This window comes from Malaclemys terrapin, chromosome 4 (genome assembly GCF_027887155.1).
Source record: "Malaclemys terrapin pileata isolate rMalTer1 chromosome 4, rMalTer1.hap1, whole genome shotgun sequence".
Classification (NCBI taxonomy): domain Eukaryota; kingdom Metazoa; phylum Chordata; order Testudines; family Emydidae; genus Malaclemys; species Malaclemys terrapin.
In genome coordinates this window covers 37,552,147-37,566,103 of record NC_071508.1, presented here as the reverse complement: position 1 = coordinate 37,566,103, position 13,957 = coordinate 37,552,147, and the positions used below count along the sequence as shown (strand labels likewise).

General features: G+C 42.9%; 1 protein-coding gene across 1 annotated transcript in view; it reads right to left on the bottom strand.

Moving 5' to 3' along the window:
• The window catches only part of PTDSS2 (phosphatidylserine synthase 2), a 73,170-nt gene that overhangs the window by 29,976 nt on the left and 29,237 nt on the right, over positions 1–13,957 (bottom strand). Inside the window, exon 3 of the mRNA XM_054025198.1 lies at positions 12,398–12,480. Within this exon, the coding sequence (XP_053881173.1) occupies positions 12,398–12,480 (83 nt within the window). The remainder of the gene's footprint in view (positions 1–12,397; positions 12,481–13,957) is intronic.

The following is a 13,957-nucleotide window of genomic DNA, read 5'->3' as shown; positions in this document are numbered from 1 at the left end:
AAGAAATACTAATGCACAACAGTGAAATAAGGAGCTCTACCTACAAGCTTCCCAAATGGTGCAAGTCTATTCAGGCAACATTCAAACAGCCCATTAAATCAATCCACTTGCAGAACTTGTGTGATTCCTATTGATCTCCCAGAGCCATTGATATGCAAGATAATGCACTTCTACATCTTTTCTTAGGGGTCCACAAGAATGCATCAGAATTCATCAAACTTTTAATGTGCATGTTTAAGAGACAAGGCAAAAAAAGCTGAATTACGTCTCTCTTGCAGGACTTTCCCTGTGAAAGATTTCTCAAGTTCCCCACCACACTTTATAATGACTCCTTAAAGCAAATCTGTTGCTTACTGAACTAATCCCATCTCCTCCTCCACTTCCTGATGTTACCTGACTCTTCAGCTTTACTTTTTATCCTATGCCTAGTACACCTTGGCAAACCTCTTTTTGGGCACCAAAAATTGCCGTTCCATTGCAGTCCCAATTATTTAAGATCACTAAGCAATATTGCTGCTTTCATTTTTAGAAGCCTATCTTCCTCTGTGTGGAATGCTACATTTTCTTAAAGGTGAGCAGATGGCATTTTTCAAAGTTTACTATTAAAACGGTATTACGAAGAGGTTAAGAAAAAAAGCAAAGGGTTTAACAGTAACTACACGACAAGATCTAGAGACAATGCAAACTATTGGAAGTTAGCTAACCTGTTTGAAGAATGAGGTCTTAACCTCAGACAACACGTTTTTATAAAATACTGTTGTGATACTGTATGATTGAAGATCATTTGTATCATTGTTGCTACAACTGTTATACAAAGCATAGCATGTAAGGTGTCAATGGAAAGGTTACAATCTGGCAACACCCATTTTTTCGTGTTCTGTGTGTGTATATATATATATATATATATATATGTATACATCTATCTTCCTACTGTATTTTCCACTGCATGCATCTGATGAAGTGGGTTTTAGCCCATGAAAGCTTATGGCCAAATAAATTTGTTAGTCTCTAAGGTGCCACAAGTACTCCTCGTTCTTTAACCTGGTTAAATCCATGTATCACCACTCTATCTGAAGTTACGAATATTGGCTATGTATTTGCATTTCAAATAGGTTTGTTCTTCAAGGTAGTTTACAACTACTCTTGCCAGCCCATTGTGAATGAACTATTCAAGCTTGATGGGCCATTAAGAATCAACTCTTCAGATAGCTCTTCCTGAGGAGGCTTCAGACAGCAAGGAGCCAATTGCCACCCCTGTGATTCAGCAAAACATGTAAGGGCATGTGATGTGGACATGTGATCCCTGACTCCATCTTTGTCAGTAACTTTCCATACACGGAGTCTATGGGCATTGTTTGGGACAGTAACTTTCCATGCACATGGCAGAGGATATAAAAGAAACCTGAGTCATCTCAGTTTTGCCTCATCTCTGCTCCAATTCTCTGGGCTATGGATTTACAACTAAAAGGAGCATTTTGAACAACAGACTGGGGATCTTCCAATCTTTGGACATTACCAGAGAGAGTTTTTACAAGCTAGCAGATTATTCCATCACTGCTACAAAGCTGTTCTAAGGACTTTGCAATCATTTGTAAATATATGATTTAACCATTTATACTCCATTCTTTTCTTAATAAATTCTTAGTTCGTTTACTAAGGATTGGCTGACAGCATGATATTTGGGTAAGAGCTGAAATATATATTGACCTGGGGGTAAGTGTCTGATTCTTTGGGATTGGTAAAACCTCATATATGGTGAATTGGGTTTTCAGTAACCTCTCACTATATTAGGCCTGGTCTACACTACGAGTTTAGGTCGACTTTAGCAGCGTTAAATCAAATTAAGCCTGGACACGTTCAAACGACGAAGCCCTTTCTTTCGACTTAAGGGGCCCTTTAAACCGGTTTCTTTACTCCACCTCCGACGAGGGGATTAGCGATAAAAATCTGCCTCAGCGGGTCGGAATTGGGGTAGTGTGGACGGAATTCGACGTTATTGGCCTCCAGGAGCTATCCCACAGTGCTTCATTGTGACCGCTCTGGACAGCGCTCTCAACTCAGATGCACTGACCAGATAGACAGGAAAAGCCTGAATTTCATTTCCTGTTTGCCTAGCGTGGAGAGCACAGGTGACCACGCAGAGCTCATCAGCACAGGTAACCGTGATGGAGTCCCAGGATCGCAAAAGAGCTCCAACATGGACCGAACGGGAGGTACGGGATCTGCTCGCCATACGGGGAGATGAATCAGTGCTAGCCGAATTCCATAGCAGTAAAAGAAATGGCAAAATATTAGAAAAGGTCTCCAAGGCCATGAAGGATAGAGGCCATAACAGGGACGCACAGCAGTGCCGCATGAAAATTAAGGAGCTAAGGCAAGCCTACCACAAAGCCAGAGAGGCAAACGGAAGGTCCGGGGCACAGCCGCAAACATGCCACTTCTACGCGGAGCTGCATGCCATGCTAGGGGGTGCAGCCACCACTACCCCAACCGCGTGCTATGACTCCTTCACTGGAGAAACACACAGGGAAGAGGGTTTGGGGTACGAGGAAGAGGAGGATGAAGATAATGTGGATAACTCACAGCAGCAAGGAAGTGGAGAAACCGGTTTCCCCAACAGCCAGGATATGTTTATCACCCTGGACCTGGAGCCAGTAACCCCCCTAACATGCCCAAGAACACGGTGGGGGGGCCTCCAGCCACCCAGTCACTCCACCCCAGATGATTGCCCGAGCATCAGAAGGCTGGCCTTCAATAAGAGTTAAAGTTTTAAACTGCAGTGTGTCCTTTTCCTTCCCTCCTCCCGCACCCATCCTGGGCTATCTTGGCAATTATCCCCCTAGTTGTGTGATGAATTAATAAAGAATGCATGAATGTGAAGTAACAATGACTTTATTGCCTCTGCAAGCGGTGCTCGAAGGGGGAGGGGAGGGTGGGGTTTTTGGTTTACAGGGAAGTAGAGTGAACCGGGTGGGGAGGAGGGTTCGTCAAGGAGAAACAAAACAGAAGTTTCACACTGTAGCCTGGCCAGTCACAAAACTCGTTTTCAAAGCTTCTCTGATGCGCACCGTGCCCTGCTGTGCTCTTCTAAGCGCCCTGGTGTCTGGCTGCGCGTAATCAGTGGCCAGGCGATGTGCCTCAACCTCCCACCCCGCCATAAATGTCTCCCCCTTACTCACAGATATTGTGGAGCGCACAGCAAGCAGCAGTAACAATGGGAATATTCTTTTCGCTGAGGTCTGAGCAAGTCAGTAAGCTGCGCCAGCGCACTTTTAAACATCCAAATGCACATTCCACCACCATTTGGCACTTGCTCAGCCTATAGTTGAACAGGTCCTGACTACTGTCCAGGCTGCCTGTGTACGGCTTCATGAGCCATGGCATTAAGGGGTAGCCTGGGTCCCCAAGGATCACGATAGGCATTTCAACATCCCCAACGGTTATTTTCTGGTCCGGGAAGAAAGTCCCTTCCTCCAGCTTTCGAAACAGACCAGAGTGCCTGAAGACGCGAGCATCATGTACCTTTCCCGGCCATCCCACGTTGATGTTGGTGAAACATCCCTTGTGATCCACCAGGGCTTGCAGCAGCATTGAAAAGTACCCCTTGCGGTTTATGTACTCGGTGGCTTGGTGCTCCGGTGCCAAGATAGGGATTTGGGTTTCATCTATCGCCCCACCACAGTTTGGGAATCCCATTGCAGCAAAGCCATCCACTATGGCCTGCACGTTTCCCAGAGTCACTACCCTTGATATCACCAGGTCTTTCATTGCCCTGGCAACTTGGATCACAGCAGCCCCCACAGTAGATTTGCCCACTCCAAATTGATTCCCGACTGACCGGTAGCTGTCTGGCCTTGCAATCTTCCACAGGGCTATCGCCACTCGCTTCTCAACTGTGAGGGCTGCTCTCATCCCGGTATTCTGGCGCTTCAGGGCAGGGGAAAGCAAGTCACAAAGTTCCATGAAAGTGCCCTTACGCATGCGAAAGTTTCACAGCCACTGGGAATCGTCCCACACTTGCAGCACGATGCGGTCCCACCAGTCTGTGCTTGTTTCCCGGGCCCAGAATTGGCGTTCCACACCATGAACCTGCCCCAGTAACACCATGATTTGCACATTGCTGGGGCCTGTACTTTGTGAGAGGTCTATGTCCATATCAATTTCCTCATCACTCTCGTCGCCACACTGCAATCGCCTCCTCAGCTGGTCCTGGTTTTGCTTTGGCATGTCCTGGCTCTGCATATACTCCAGGACAATGTGCATGGTGTTCATAGTGTTCATAATTGCCACGGTGATCTGAGCGGGCTCCATGATCCCAGTGCTATGGCGTCTGGTCTGAAAAAAGGCACGAAACTAGTATCTGACGGAGGGAGGGAGGAAGGGGCGAGTGACGACATGGCGTACAGGTACAGGGAATTAAAATCAACAAAGGTGGCTGTGCATCAGGGAGAAACACAAACAACTGTCACACAGAATGCCCCCCCCCCCCAAAGATTAAACTCAAAACCCTGGGTTTAGCAGGCCGTTGATTTCACGGAGGGAGGGGGAAGCAAATGAATACAGAACAAATCTATTTTTTACATCTGAAGCTGGCAGCCGACGGTGCAGCATGACTGATAGCCCTCGGCATCTTCTGGGTGCTTGGCAGAAAATACTGGGCGCTTGGCAGAAAATAGCATACTACGACTGATAGCCATCATCGTTGAGACTGTTCGATAGGACTGAGCATGTCTGCCCAGGTGCCCGTGTTTGACAGCCACTGCAGTACAACGATGACGACGGATATCATAATATACCATCTTCTACCAAAAGGCAAGGGGCTGCTGCTGTGTGCAATGCAGCCCCACGTCTGCCAGCACCCAGATCGCCGATGAAGGCTACCAGTCATACTGCACCGTCTACTGCCAAAAGGCAATTAGCTGCTGCTGTGTAGCAATGCAGTACCACGTCTGCCGGCACCCAGAGGACATATGGTGACGGTGAGCTGAGCTGAGCGGGCTCCATGCTTGGCGTGGTATGTTGTCTGCACGGGTAACCCAGATAAAAAGGCGCCAATCGATTGTCTGCCGTTGCTCTGACGGAGGGGGAGGTGCCTGACGACATGTACCCAGAACCCCCCGCGACACTGTTTTGCATCATTCAGGCATTGGACTCTCCACCCAGAATTCCAATGGGCGGCGGAGACTGCGGGAACTGTGGGATAGCTACCCACAGTGCAATGCTCCAGAAGTCAACGCTAGCCTCAGTACTGTGGACGCGGTCCGCCGACTTCATGCACTTAGAGCATTTTATGTGGGGACACACAATCGGCTGTATACAACCGATTTCTATAAAACCGGCTTCTATAAATTTGACCTAATTTTGTAGTGTAGACATACCCTTAGACCAGTTTGTATGGAAGGGAACAAAGTACTGGAATGCCTAAAGGGGACTGCGTTTGGCTCCTTGTTAACCAATGTGGTGTTACAGAAGTTTGTTACTAGTTTGGTAAATCTAATTATTGAATAAATCACTAGGTTTTGGGATGAAGTCTGCCCTGAGTGTGGAACTCTGAGTGTGGTCCTTTCTAGGCACCTGGTCACAATTGTTCCTTTGTGTTCCACCCCACTTGTATCCCCTCCACCAACAGTCATCTTCCCACAACCAGTATGAAGTTGGAGTCCTATCCAAGCAAAAAAGTACACAAAAAAAGAGTATCTTTGGCGTTTTTGGCTCCCTGCTCTGCCAATCCCACCTCCGACTTCAAGTCCTTAACACTCCAGCAATAGGTCCTTCTACCTTCCATGTATCCAACCTTTGTGGGTGCCCTGGGCCACCCCTCTGGACCTGGATCCTATCCTAATTCATCCCTCTTCTTTTCTCAAGATCAACACAAGTGAAATTTAGGAGACAGAAATGGGGCACAAAGAGATTGGGGCCTTAGATTTTTTTTTTTTTTTTTTTTTTTAAATGTTTGTACGGCGCCTAGCAAAATGGGATCGTGGTCTGTGATTAGGGCTCATAGGTGCCGTTGCAATACAAATAAATAATAAAATCAAAACCCTGGATCAGAATGTCAACTCCCTCTAACAGGCAGAGCCAGACACCTTGAACCTAAACACTTGGGAGCTTGCAATCTGTATGTGAACTCTCCCATATGTCAAGAGCTTGGATTAGGGCCATTAGATTGTTCCATGCTGTGAACTGTGATCCAGAGTTTTGGCTCAGCCCACCTCTATGACAAAGCATCCATTAGAGGAGATAAACACCTCTGGGTAAGCTCCAAGTAGTATGTGACCAATTCATCCAACCATGTCCATTGGTTTACATAATGGGGAGCAGTTAAAAGAACTTTTGATTTGGGATTGGATAACACCCAAATCCTCCAATCAGTAATCATTCCTGGGAGATTTTCTTGATAGCTCTCTCAAGAACCCTGCCTTTCTAGGGCTACGGCCTGACTGGTTCTGGGAAAACAGGACTCTCTACAAGAGAATCAGCATTCAAATGGTCAAGGAGAGAATTAGCTGTTGCATGTCTGGGAGATCATTTCCTCAACTTCCACTCGTTTTTTTCCATGGTTAGTCCTTAGTTCTAGTGAAGGCAGGTAAACAATTCTAATATTACAAATCAGACATTAAAAACCCAATGGAAAAAGGAAACCAGGAGGAACTTTTATACAAAATGTGTGTATTTATGTCAGAGTTGCTCATCAGTGCTTCACTGGACAATGATTGGATTTTTAGAAGAACACACACTATTACTTTAAACAGGATTACAGGCACTCTGCAAATCAATAAGGAAAAAATATCAAATATTAGCCCTACCAACCTTGACAGTATTTCCTTACCGAATAAATGGCTGCTTTGTGTGCTGTTTTTTAAGACTGAATTGAGCGAAGAAAACCTATCACAGGGCTAAAAAAGTTTCTTTTCTAACAGACTGCTCCTAACACCATCTTAAAAATAGCTTCAGATGTGAGAGGTTGTGATCATTTTCAGCAAAACTGCCAAATAAATCTTATCAGGATGGCCTACTTTGCATGTTGGGGACAAACTGCAGTTCTGACATGGATAACTATGAGTTCAGAGCTTCTACTTTGTAACTTCCAAACTCAGACTGAAGATTAACTTCGGTAGTTTTATTTGCAAGTTTACTAATTGAGAGAGAAAATATGTTCTTGGAATAACCAGCTAAGAGAAAAGCACACCACAGAGGTAGTGCATACAGATTACCCAACTAGCATTTTAATAATAATCACAGGATTTGTCCAAAATTACTCATGTTGCCCTTTTTCTCAGTCATGCAGCACTATGAGAACAACCTTATTATAGCATCTTCCCTCAAGGAAAAACACTAACGTGCAATGTAATTTGTACAGTGCAAGTTGCTTTGTTCTTGCTTACTATTGCTAGTTCCCCCTCAACAACTGTCGGTGTCCCCTCACCAGTCTGACATTACCAAGCTTGATAGACCTTGGGAAAGGAATAGAATACCAGATATCTATCAAAGTTTTGTTTCTGGGCATTAGTAAGCAAGATCAATTCTGGGATAGTTTTTGAGAGGGCTATATCAAGAGTTGGCTCCCTTCAATTAACCTCAAATGCTTCCAAGTTAGAAGAATCTCAGATTGAAAGATACCAACTGCAAGTTTTATTCCGAGCACCAAGGCTTTTTGCCTCAAGCATCTAGACTATAAATACCACCTCACCAAATATGGGGTCAATGCTTTGTCAGAAGCTAGATTTTGATTTTGCTAAATGGGGAGTCTAGGGGAGGGAGATGCTAGTGGAACCAGTCAGATTGCTGTTTTTAAGCTATTTGACAGATTTGTGAAGTATTAAAAAGGAATCCTCCTACCTCTTTTTTCCTTCAGTTAATATACATACCCTGTGAAGAGCAGCATAAATCCCTCATGCCCAAACCAGAAAGTGAGAAATGTCTGGACTCTGATTTTTACGTATGGTTTTCCTTAAGGAGTGTCTGCTTCAAGTCCTCACCATACCAATTACAGCTAGACAGATCTTTATAAGATCGGTATACAACTAAACTCAAAGCACATACTCAGTAGTTATCAACGGTTCACTGTCAAACTGGGAGGACATATCTAGTGAGATCCTGCAGGGCTCTGTCCTGGGTCCAGTGCTATTCAATATTTTCATTAATGACTTGGATAAAAGGAGGGCAGGGTATGCTTATAAAATGTACTGATGGCACCGGGAGTGCTACCCACTTTGGAAGACAGGATTAGAATTAAAAAGGACGTTGACAAATTGAATAATAGGTCTGAAAATCAACAAGATGAAATTCAGTAAAGACAAGTGCAAAGTACTACGTTTAGGAAGGACAAATCAAATGCACAGCTACTACGTTGGGACTAACTGGCTAGGCGGTAGTACTGCTGAAAAGGATTTGGGGGTTATAGTGGATCACAAATTGAACAATGTGATGCAGTTGCACCCCAGAATGTTAGCCTTTCCTGCATTAACAGGAGTGTCATATGTAAGACCTGGAAGGTAACCATTCTGCTCTATTCAGCACTGGTGAGGCCTCAGCTGGTGCAAGTACTGTGTCCCGTTCTGGGCACTTTAAGAAACATCTGGATAAAGTAGAGAGAGAGTCCAGAGGAGAGCAACAAAAGTGTGATAAAAGGTTTAGAAAACCAGACCGAGGAGGAAAGGTTAACAAAGGAAAGAGTGTCACAGCTATCTATCTTTCCCAGACCTCAAGTAGAGCACTGTGGAGCTCAAAAGCTTGTCGCTCTCACCAACAGAAGTTGCTCCAATAAAATGTATTACCTCACCCACCTTGTCTCTCTAATATCCTGGGACTGACACAGCTACAACACCACTGTAAACAGAATACTGAAGAGCTTCATTGATGAGACATTGGGCTACAAAATAGATTATTTCTCCCAAATCTTTTATTAGCAAGATTTAAAACAAAACCTATAAAGGAAGTGGTATATACCAGCAAGCCATGCTGTGGCTCTTTTGGGATAATGAGACACTTCCCCACTTCATGATTCTGTTATCCCTGGAGGTCACTGAAGACTCATTTCCTTATTAGCACCGCACCAATAAACTTACTCTTCCACATCTCCCAGTGTATACTCTCTAGTTACAAAGATCTCCCATGGAGGACTGCAACACCATGCACCTCCATGCCTGCAAGAGCCTCCCCATCTACAAGAAGGCTGGAGGCTAACACACTCTCCTCCTAAAGGAACACCCAGTTGCCTCCAGCAGGCCTTAGAGTACACACTATGCTGGGGAACTAGCCTAGAACAAGATAACCATTCATTCATTCATAAAAATGGTCCTTTTTATCTCCTCTAAGCACATCAGGAGGCAGCCTACTTTTGAAATCCAGAAATGAGTGTAAATATTTAATGCAACTAAGATGTTAACACATTCAGGTTACAATACTATAAAACTAGTAAAAGCTCTAGTAAAACTAGCTCTAGCTGAGAGCATAAAAGCTTCTTTGTGATATGCAGGGCATAATCTGTGTAAATTAGCCTATTCAGGCCTTATCTTGACTTTGAGTGTGTTCTCCCTGGGCTGTTGAACAATTACTCTGAATATTAATATGACAATTGTTCAAATGATGAAATTCACATAGAAGCTTCCTTAGCTCCCATTTCATACATCTTTCACCAGAATCAAAACTACCGCCTTCAGTATAACTCTCCTGTTTTCAGCAGTATATAGCAGGGGTAGGCAACCTGCGGCACGCAAGCTGATTTTCAGTGGCATTCACACTGCCCAGGTCCTGGCCACTGGTCCAGGGGGCTCTGCATTTTAATTTAATTTTAAATGAAGCTTCTTAAACATTTTAAAAACCCTATCTACTTTACATACAACAATAGTTTAATTATATATTATAGACTTATAGAAAGAGACCTTCTAAAAACATTAAAATGTATTACTGGCATGCAAAACTTTAAATTAGAGCGAATAAATGAAGACTCGGCACACCACTTCTGAAAGGTTGCCGACCCCGGTCTATAGTTTATAAAAGGTAGAAGACATTTCTAGATGCTATAGAGCTGAAAACTGTATGGAGCATATCTCCAAGAACATCTCTGAAGTCATTAAAGGTAACAAGATTTCATAAACAGAATTAAAAAAAATAAAGAATTGCCATGCAGTAGGCTGCCCAGAAAGTGGGTTTTAAACTTAAAACAGTTCAAGTTGCCAATTTGGAGGAGGATCGGGATATTCTGCAGGGAGACTTGGATGACCTTGTAAATTGGAGTAATAGTAATAGGATGAAATTTAATAGTGAAAAGTGTAAGGTCATGTATTTAGGGATGACTAACAACAATTTTAGTTACAAGCTGGGGACGCATCTGTTAGAAGTAACGGAGGAGGAGAAAGACCTCGGGGTCTTGGTAGACCGCAGGATGACTATGAGTCGACAAGGTGACATGGCGGTGAAAAAAGCCAATGCGGTCTTGGGATGCATTAGGCGAGGTATATCTAGTAGGGATAAGGAGGTGCTGCTTCCGTTGTACAAGGCACTGGTGAGACCACATTTGGAGTATTGTGTGCAGTTCTGGTCTCCCATGTTTAAAAAAGATGAACTTAAACTGGAACGGGTACAGAGAAGGGCCACTAGGGTGATCAGAGGAATGGAAAACCTGTCGTATGAAAGGAGACTCGAGGAGCTCGGGTTGTTTAGCCTGACCAAACGAAGGCTATGGGGGGAATATGATTGCTCTCTTTAAATATATCAGAGGAATAAATACTAGGGAGGGAGAGGAATTATTCCAGTTCAGTACTAATGTGGACACAAGAACGAATGGATATAAACTGGCCGTGGGGAAGTTTAGGCTTGAAATTAGACGAAGGTTTCTGACCGTCAGATGAGTGAAATATTGGAACAGCCTTCCGAGGGAAACGGTGGGGGCGACGGACCTGTCTGGTTTTAAGATTAAGCTAGATAAGTTTATGGAGGGAATGGTTTAATGGGATACCGTGAGTTTCGTCAAAGGAACAGCGTGCCATCGCTGGTAAATAGTATAATGGCCAATGAGGGTCTTGCTGGAGAATCTTGCCTACATGCTCGGGGTTCTACTGATCGCCATATTTGGGGTCGGGAAGGAATTTTCCTCCAGGGTAGATTGGCAAAGGCCCTGGAGGTTTTTCGCCTCCGCAGCATGGGGCAAGGATCACTAGCTGGAGGACTCTCTGCTAATTGAAGTCTCTAAACCACAGGATTTGGGGACTTCAACAGCAGAGTCAAGGGAAAGGGTTGGGACGGCTTTGTGGCCTGCATCATGCGGGAGGTCAGACTAGATGATCATATTGGTCCCTTCTGACCTTAAAGTCTAGGAGTCTATAAGTTCACTGTTGTATTTCTTCAATTATCTCCTTGCAGAAAGACAACCTTCAACTTTCTCTCCAAGGATTCTTTTTAACTTGCCTACCATTCCCCAGGAAAAACAGGATTCCCAGCATGAAAGTTTCAGATGAAATAATGAGAAATGCTTCAGTTACGGTTTTCTTTAAGTGTATGCATAACTTGGGACCTATGCTCTCAAGTCTATATAACTGTCCCCATTCTTATAAACTATCATTACCAAAATGTAAAAATAGCCAGGAAAAAGGAAAAAGAATCAGCAGCAAGAAGTTTGATTACTTCCACAGAAGTTTTATGTTGCTGTTTTATAAAGACTCCATGAAGTCTTACAGCACAAATTTCATCAATGGGGCAGAAATCTCACACACAAAGTAAAATAAAGGCCCTCTTGTAATTTTTCAGATTACTTGTAACAAAAGTTCCATAACCAAGTGAGTTGTTTACATCTGTGTCAATGAAGGAGCAGAAGCAGAAGCACAGTCTAGTTACATACCAAAATGGAATTTTATAGGTAAAGTGGAGCTGAGGGTCAAGGGATGATTTGATTACCTTCTCCAAACTGGGGACCATGTGAGCCTTTTTGCTAGCAATGTGAAATGCAGACCAGGGACAGCTGGGTAAATCCCATGCAATTAGCTGATTTTAAAAAACAGATAGTACATATTATGCATGCTGTTTAGAGTAATTGATATTCCCCTTTTTTAGGGGGTTGTTTTCAGACAACAGAAAGAGGGAATGTTTAGGGCTGCCATCTGGCAAGGATCTCAAATTCCTTTTAAGTGTCCGAAGGATAAATAGGGGAAGTAGTCTTGGAAATACCTGTTGCAGTATAAGGCAAAAGATGTGGGATTAAGATTACTCGATAGTTGCATCATAATGTTAATGAATTTACATTGCATATAAAGGAAGTATGCCATAAAACAAAGTTATGAACGCTAACATTTACATCCAATCATAAAAACTTAAGAGGCTATTTATGAAATGGTAAAATTACTTCTACAGAGTTAGCAATTTATTAGACACTTGGAAAAAGTTAAATGATTTAAATTACCTGGATGTGGTCTTGAAAATGGTCCATCTTTAGCTTGAGTGACTCCAAAACATAAGAAAACTAAAATACTGGCAACAATACCTCTGAAAATAAAGAACAAACTACTCAATATATATTTGATTCACCAACCCACTCCAATAAAGAAAATCATGACAAAAAGAACCTCAGTTTAAATTCTTAAAAGTCTAGAACATTTTGTCTCTTTATACTAGTGTAATTTCTCCAGATCAGTTATAATTTCCAGTGAGAAGCAGTTTTCATCTTTTGCAGTTTTTGTTATAGGGGAAACTGGTACTAACCTATATATTTATGTTTCCTAACACTGCATAATATTTTCCATTATAAAAGATTCATGACCTTTTCTGAAAAGCTCTTAAAACCTCCATAGTTTACAGAAGGTCTTTGAAATTCAGCAAGGAGAAAGTCCTTGGGCTAGAGAATTGTTTTCTTTGTCCCATTAAATTCCATTCAGGTTTTGCTGAGCTATAAATGGTTGAAAATAATGATTTCCTTTCTCACTTGTGTTGCCTAGGAACACGTTAGCCAAAATAACTGAACATGAATATTCCAAGATCATGTCCATTCAGCTGCCAAATCAGCAACAGACACAGCATGGGAACACCAGGAAACTGCTGGAGCAGCCACACTGGGGGTTGGAGAAGAGAACCAGGCCAGGCTTCCCCTGACTATCCCATAGACCTGGCATCTGGTCCTAGTGCCCCAATCCCACCTCCCAGATACCAGCTTTCTCCTGCTACCAGCTAGTGTTAGTCTTGTAGCTCAAGTGGTAGACATTTGTGCTTCAATGTGAATGGTTCAGTTTCAAACTCTGCTGATTATTTATGATGGGAGATTGTTACAGTTGTAAAGAACAGAATTTGTTTTTTAAAAAACTAGGGAACTGCATGCAGAAAATATTAAAAGGACATTCTTTAGGTTGCAAATGCTTCGAAAGTTAGAAATTGCCAGATTTAAGGCTGCTTGTGCTTTGAAAAAAAGATGTGAAGGTTCACTAAACGGTGAAATTGAGACTCTCGTGTAACCTTTTGTAATGCTTGTATTCTTGCCTATCCATGCTTCTTAATATATTTATTCTACAATGTAAATTAAATGCAGCCTGCTTTTTTAATTAAAAAGAATGAATGTCTACTATAACATCAAACTCCCTGTCTGACCTACCATCCTTGTAATAGATGGATCAGCATGCTCAGATCTCTGAACATCAAGAGACTCATGGGCATGGACAAGGGGTCTGAGGTAAGGCTGTTTGTGAAACTTTCACTACATTTATTTGAAGACCAGCAAAACTGTTACAACTTCAAGATACTGGAATCTATAGAACTTTAACTTATTCCCAAACTTTCAATTCTTGTATATTTAATATTCTTTGAGTGCAACTTGTGCAAGTTTCACCTCATGTAGCAGCCTTAACTTAAAGTGCTGTTCTCCTTGAAACTATGGAAAAATGGCACCTTCTCCCTCTTCACCTGTTGCCCTGAATGGCTAAAACAAAAACAAAAAAAAACTACCTTAAGAGCTAGAGATCTGCCAGTTTTGTAC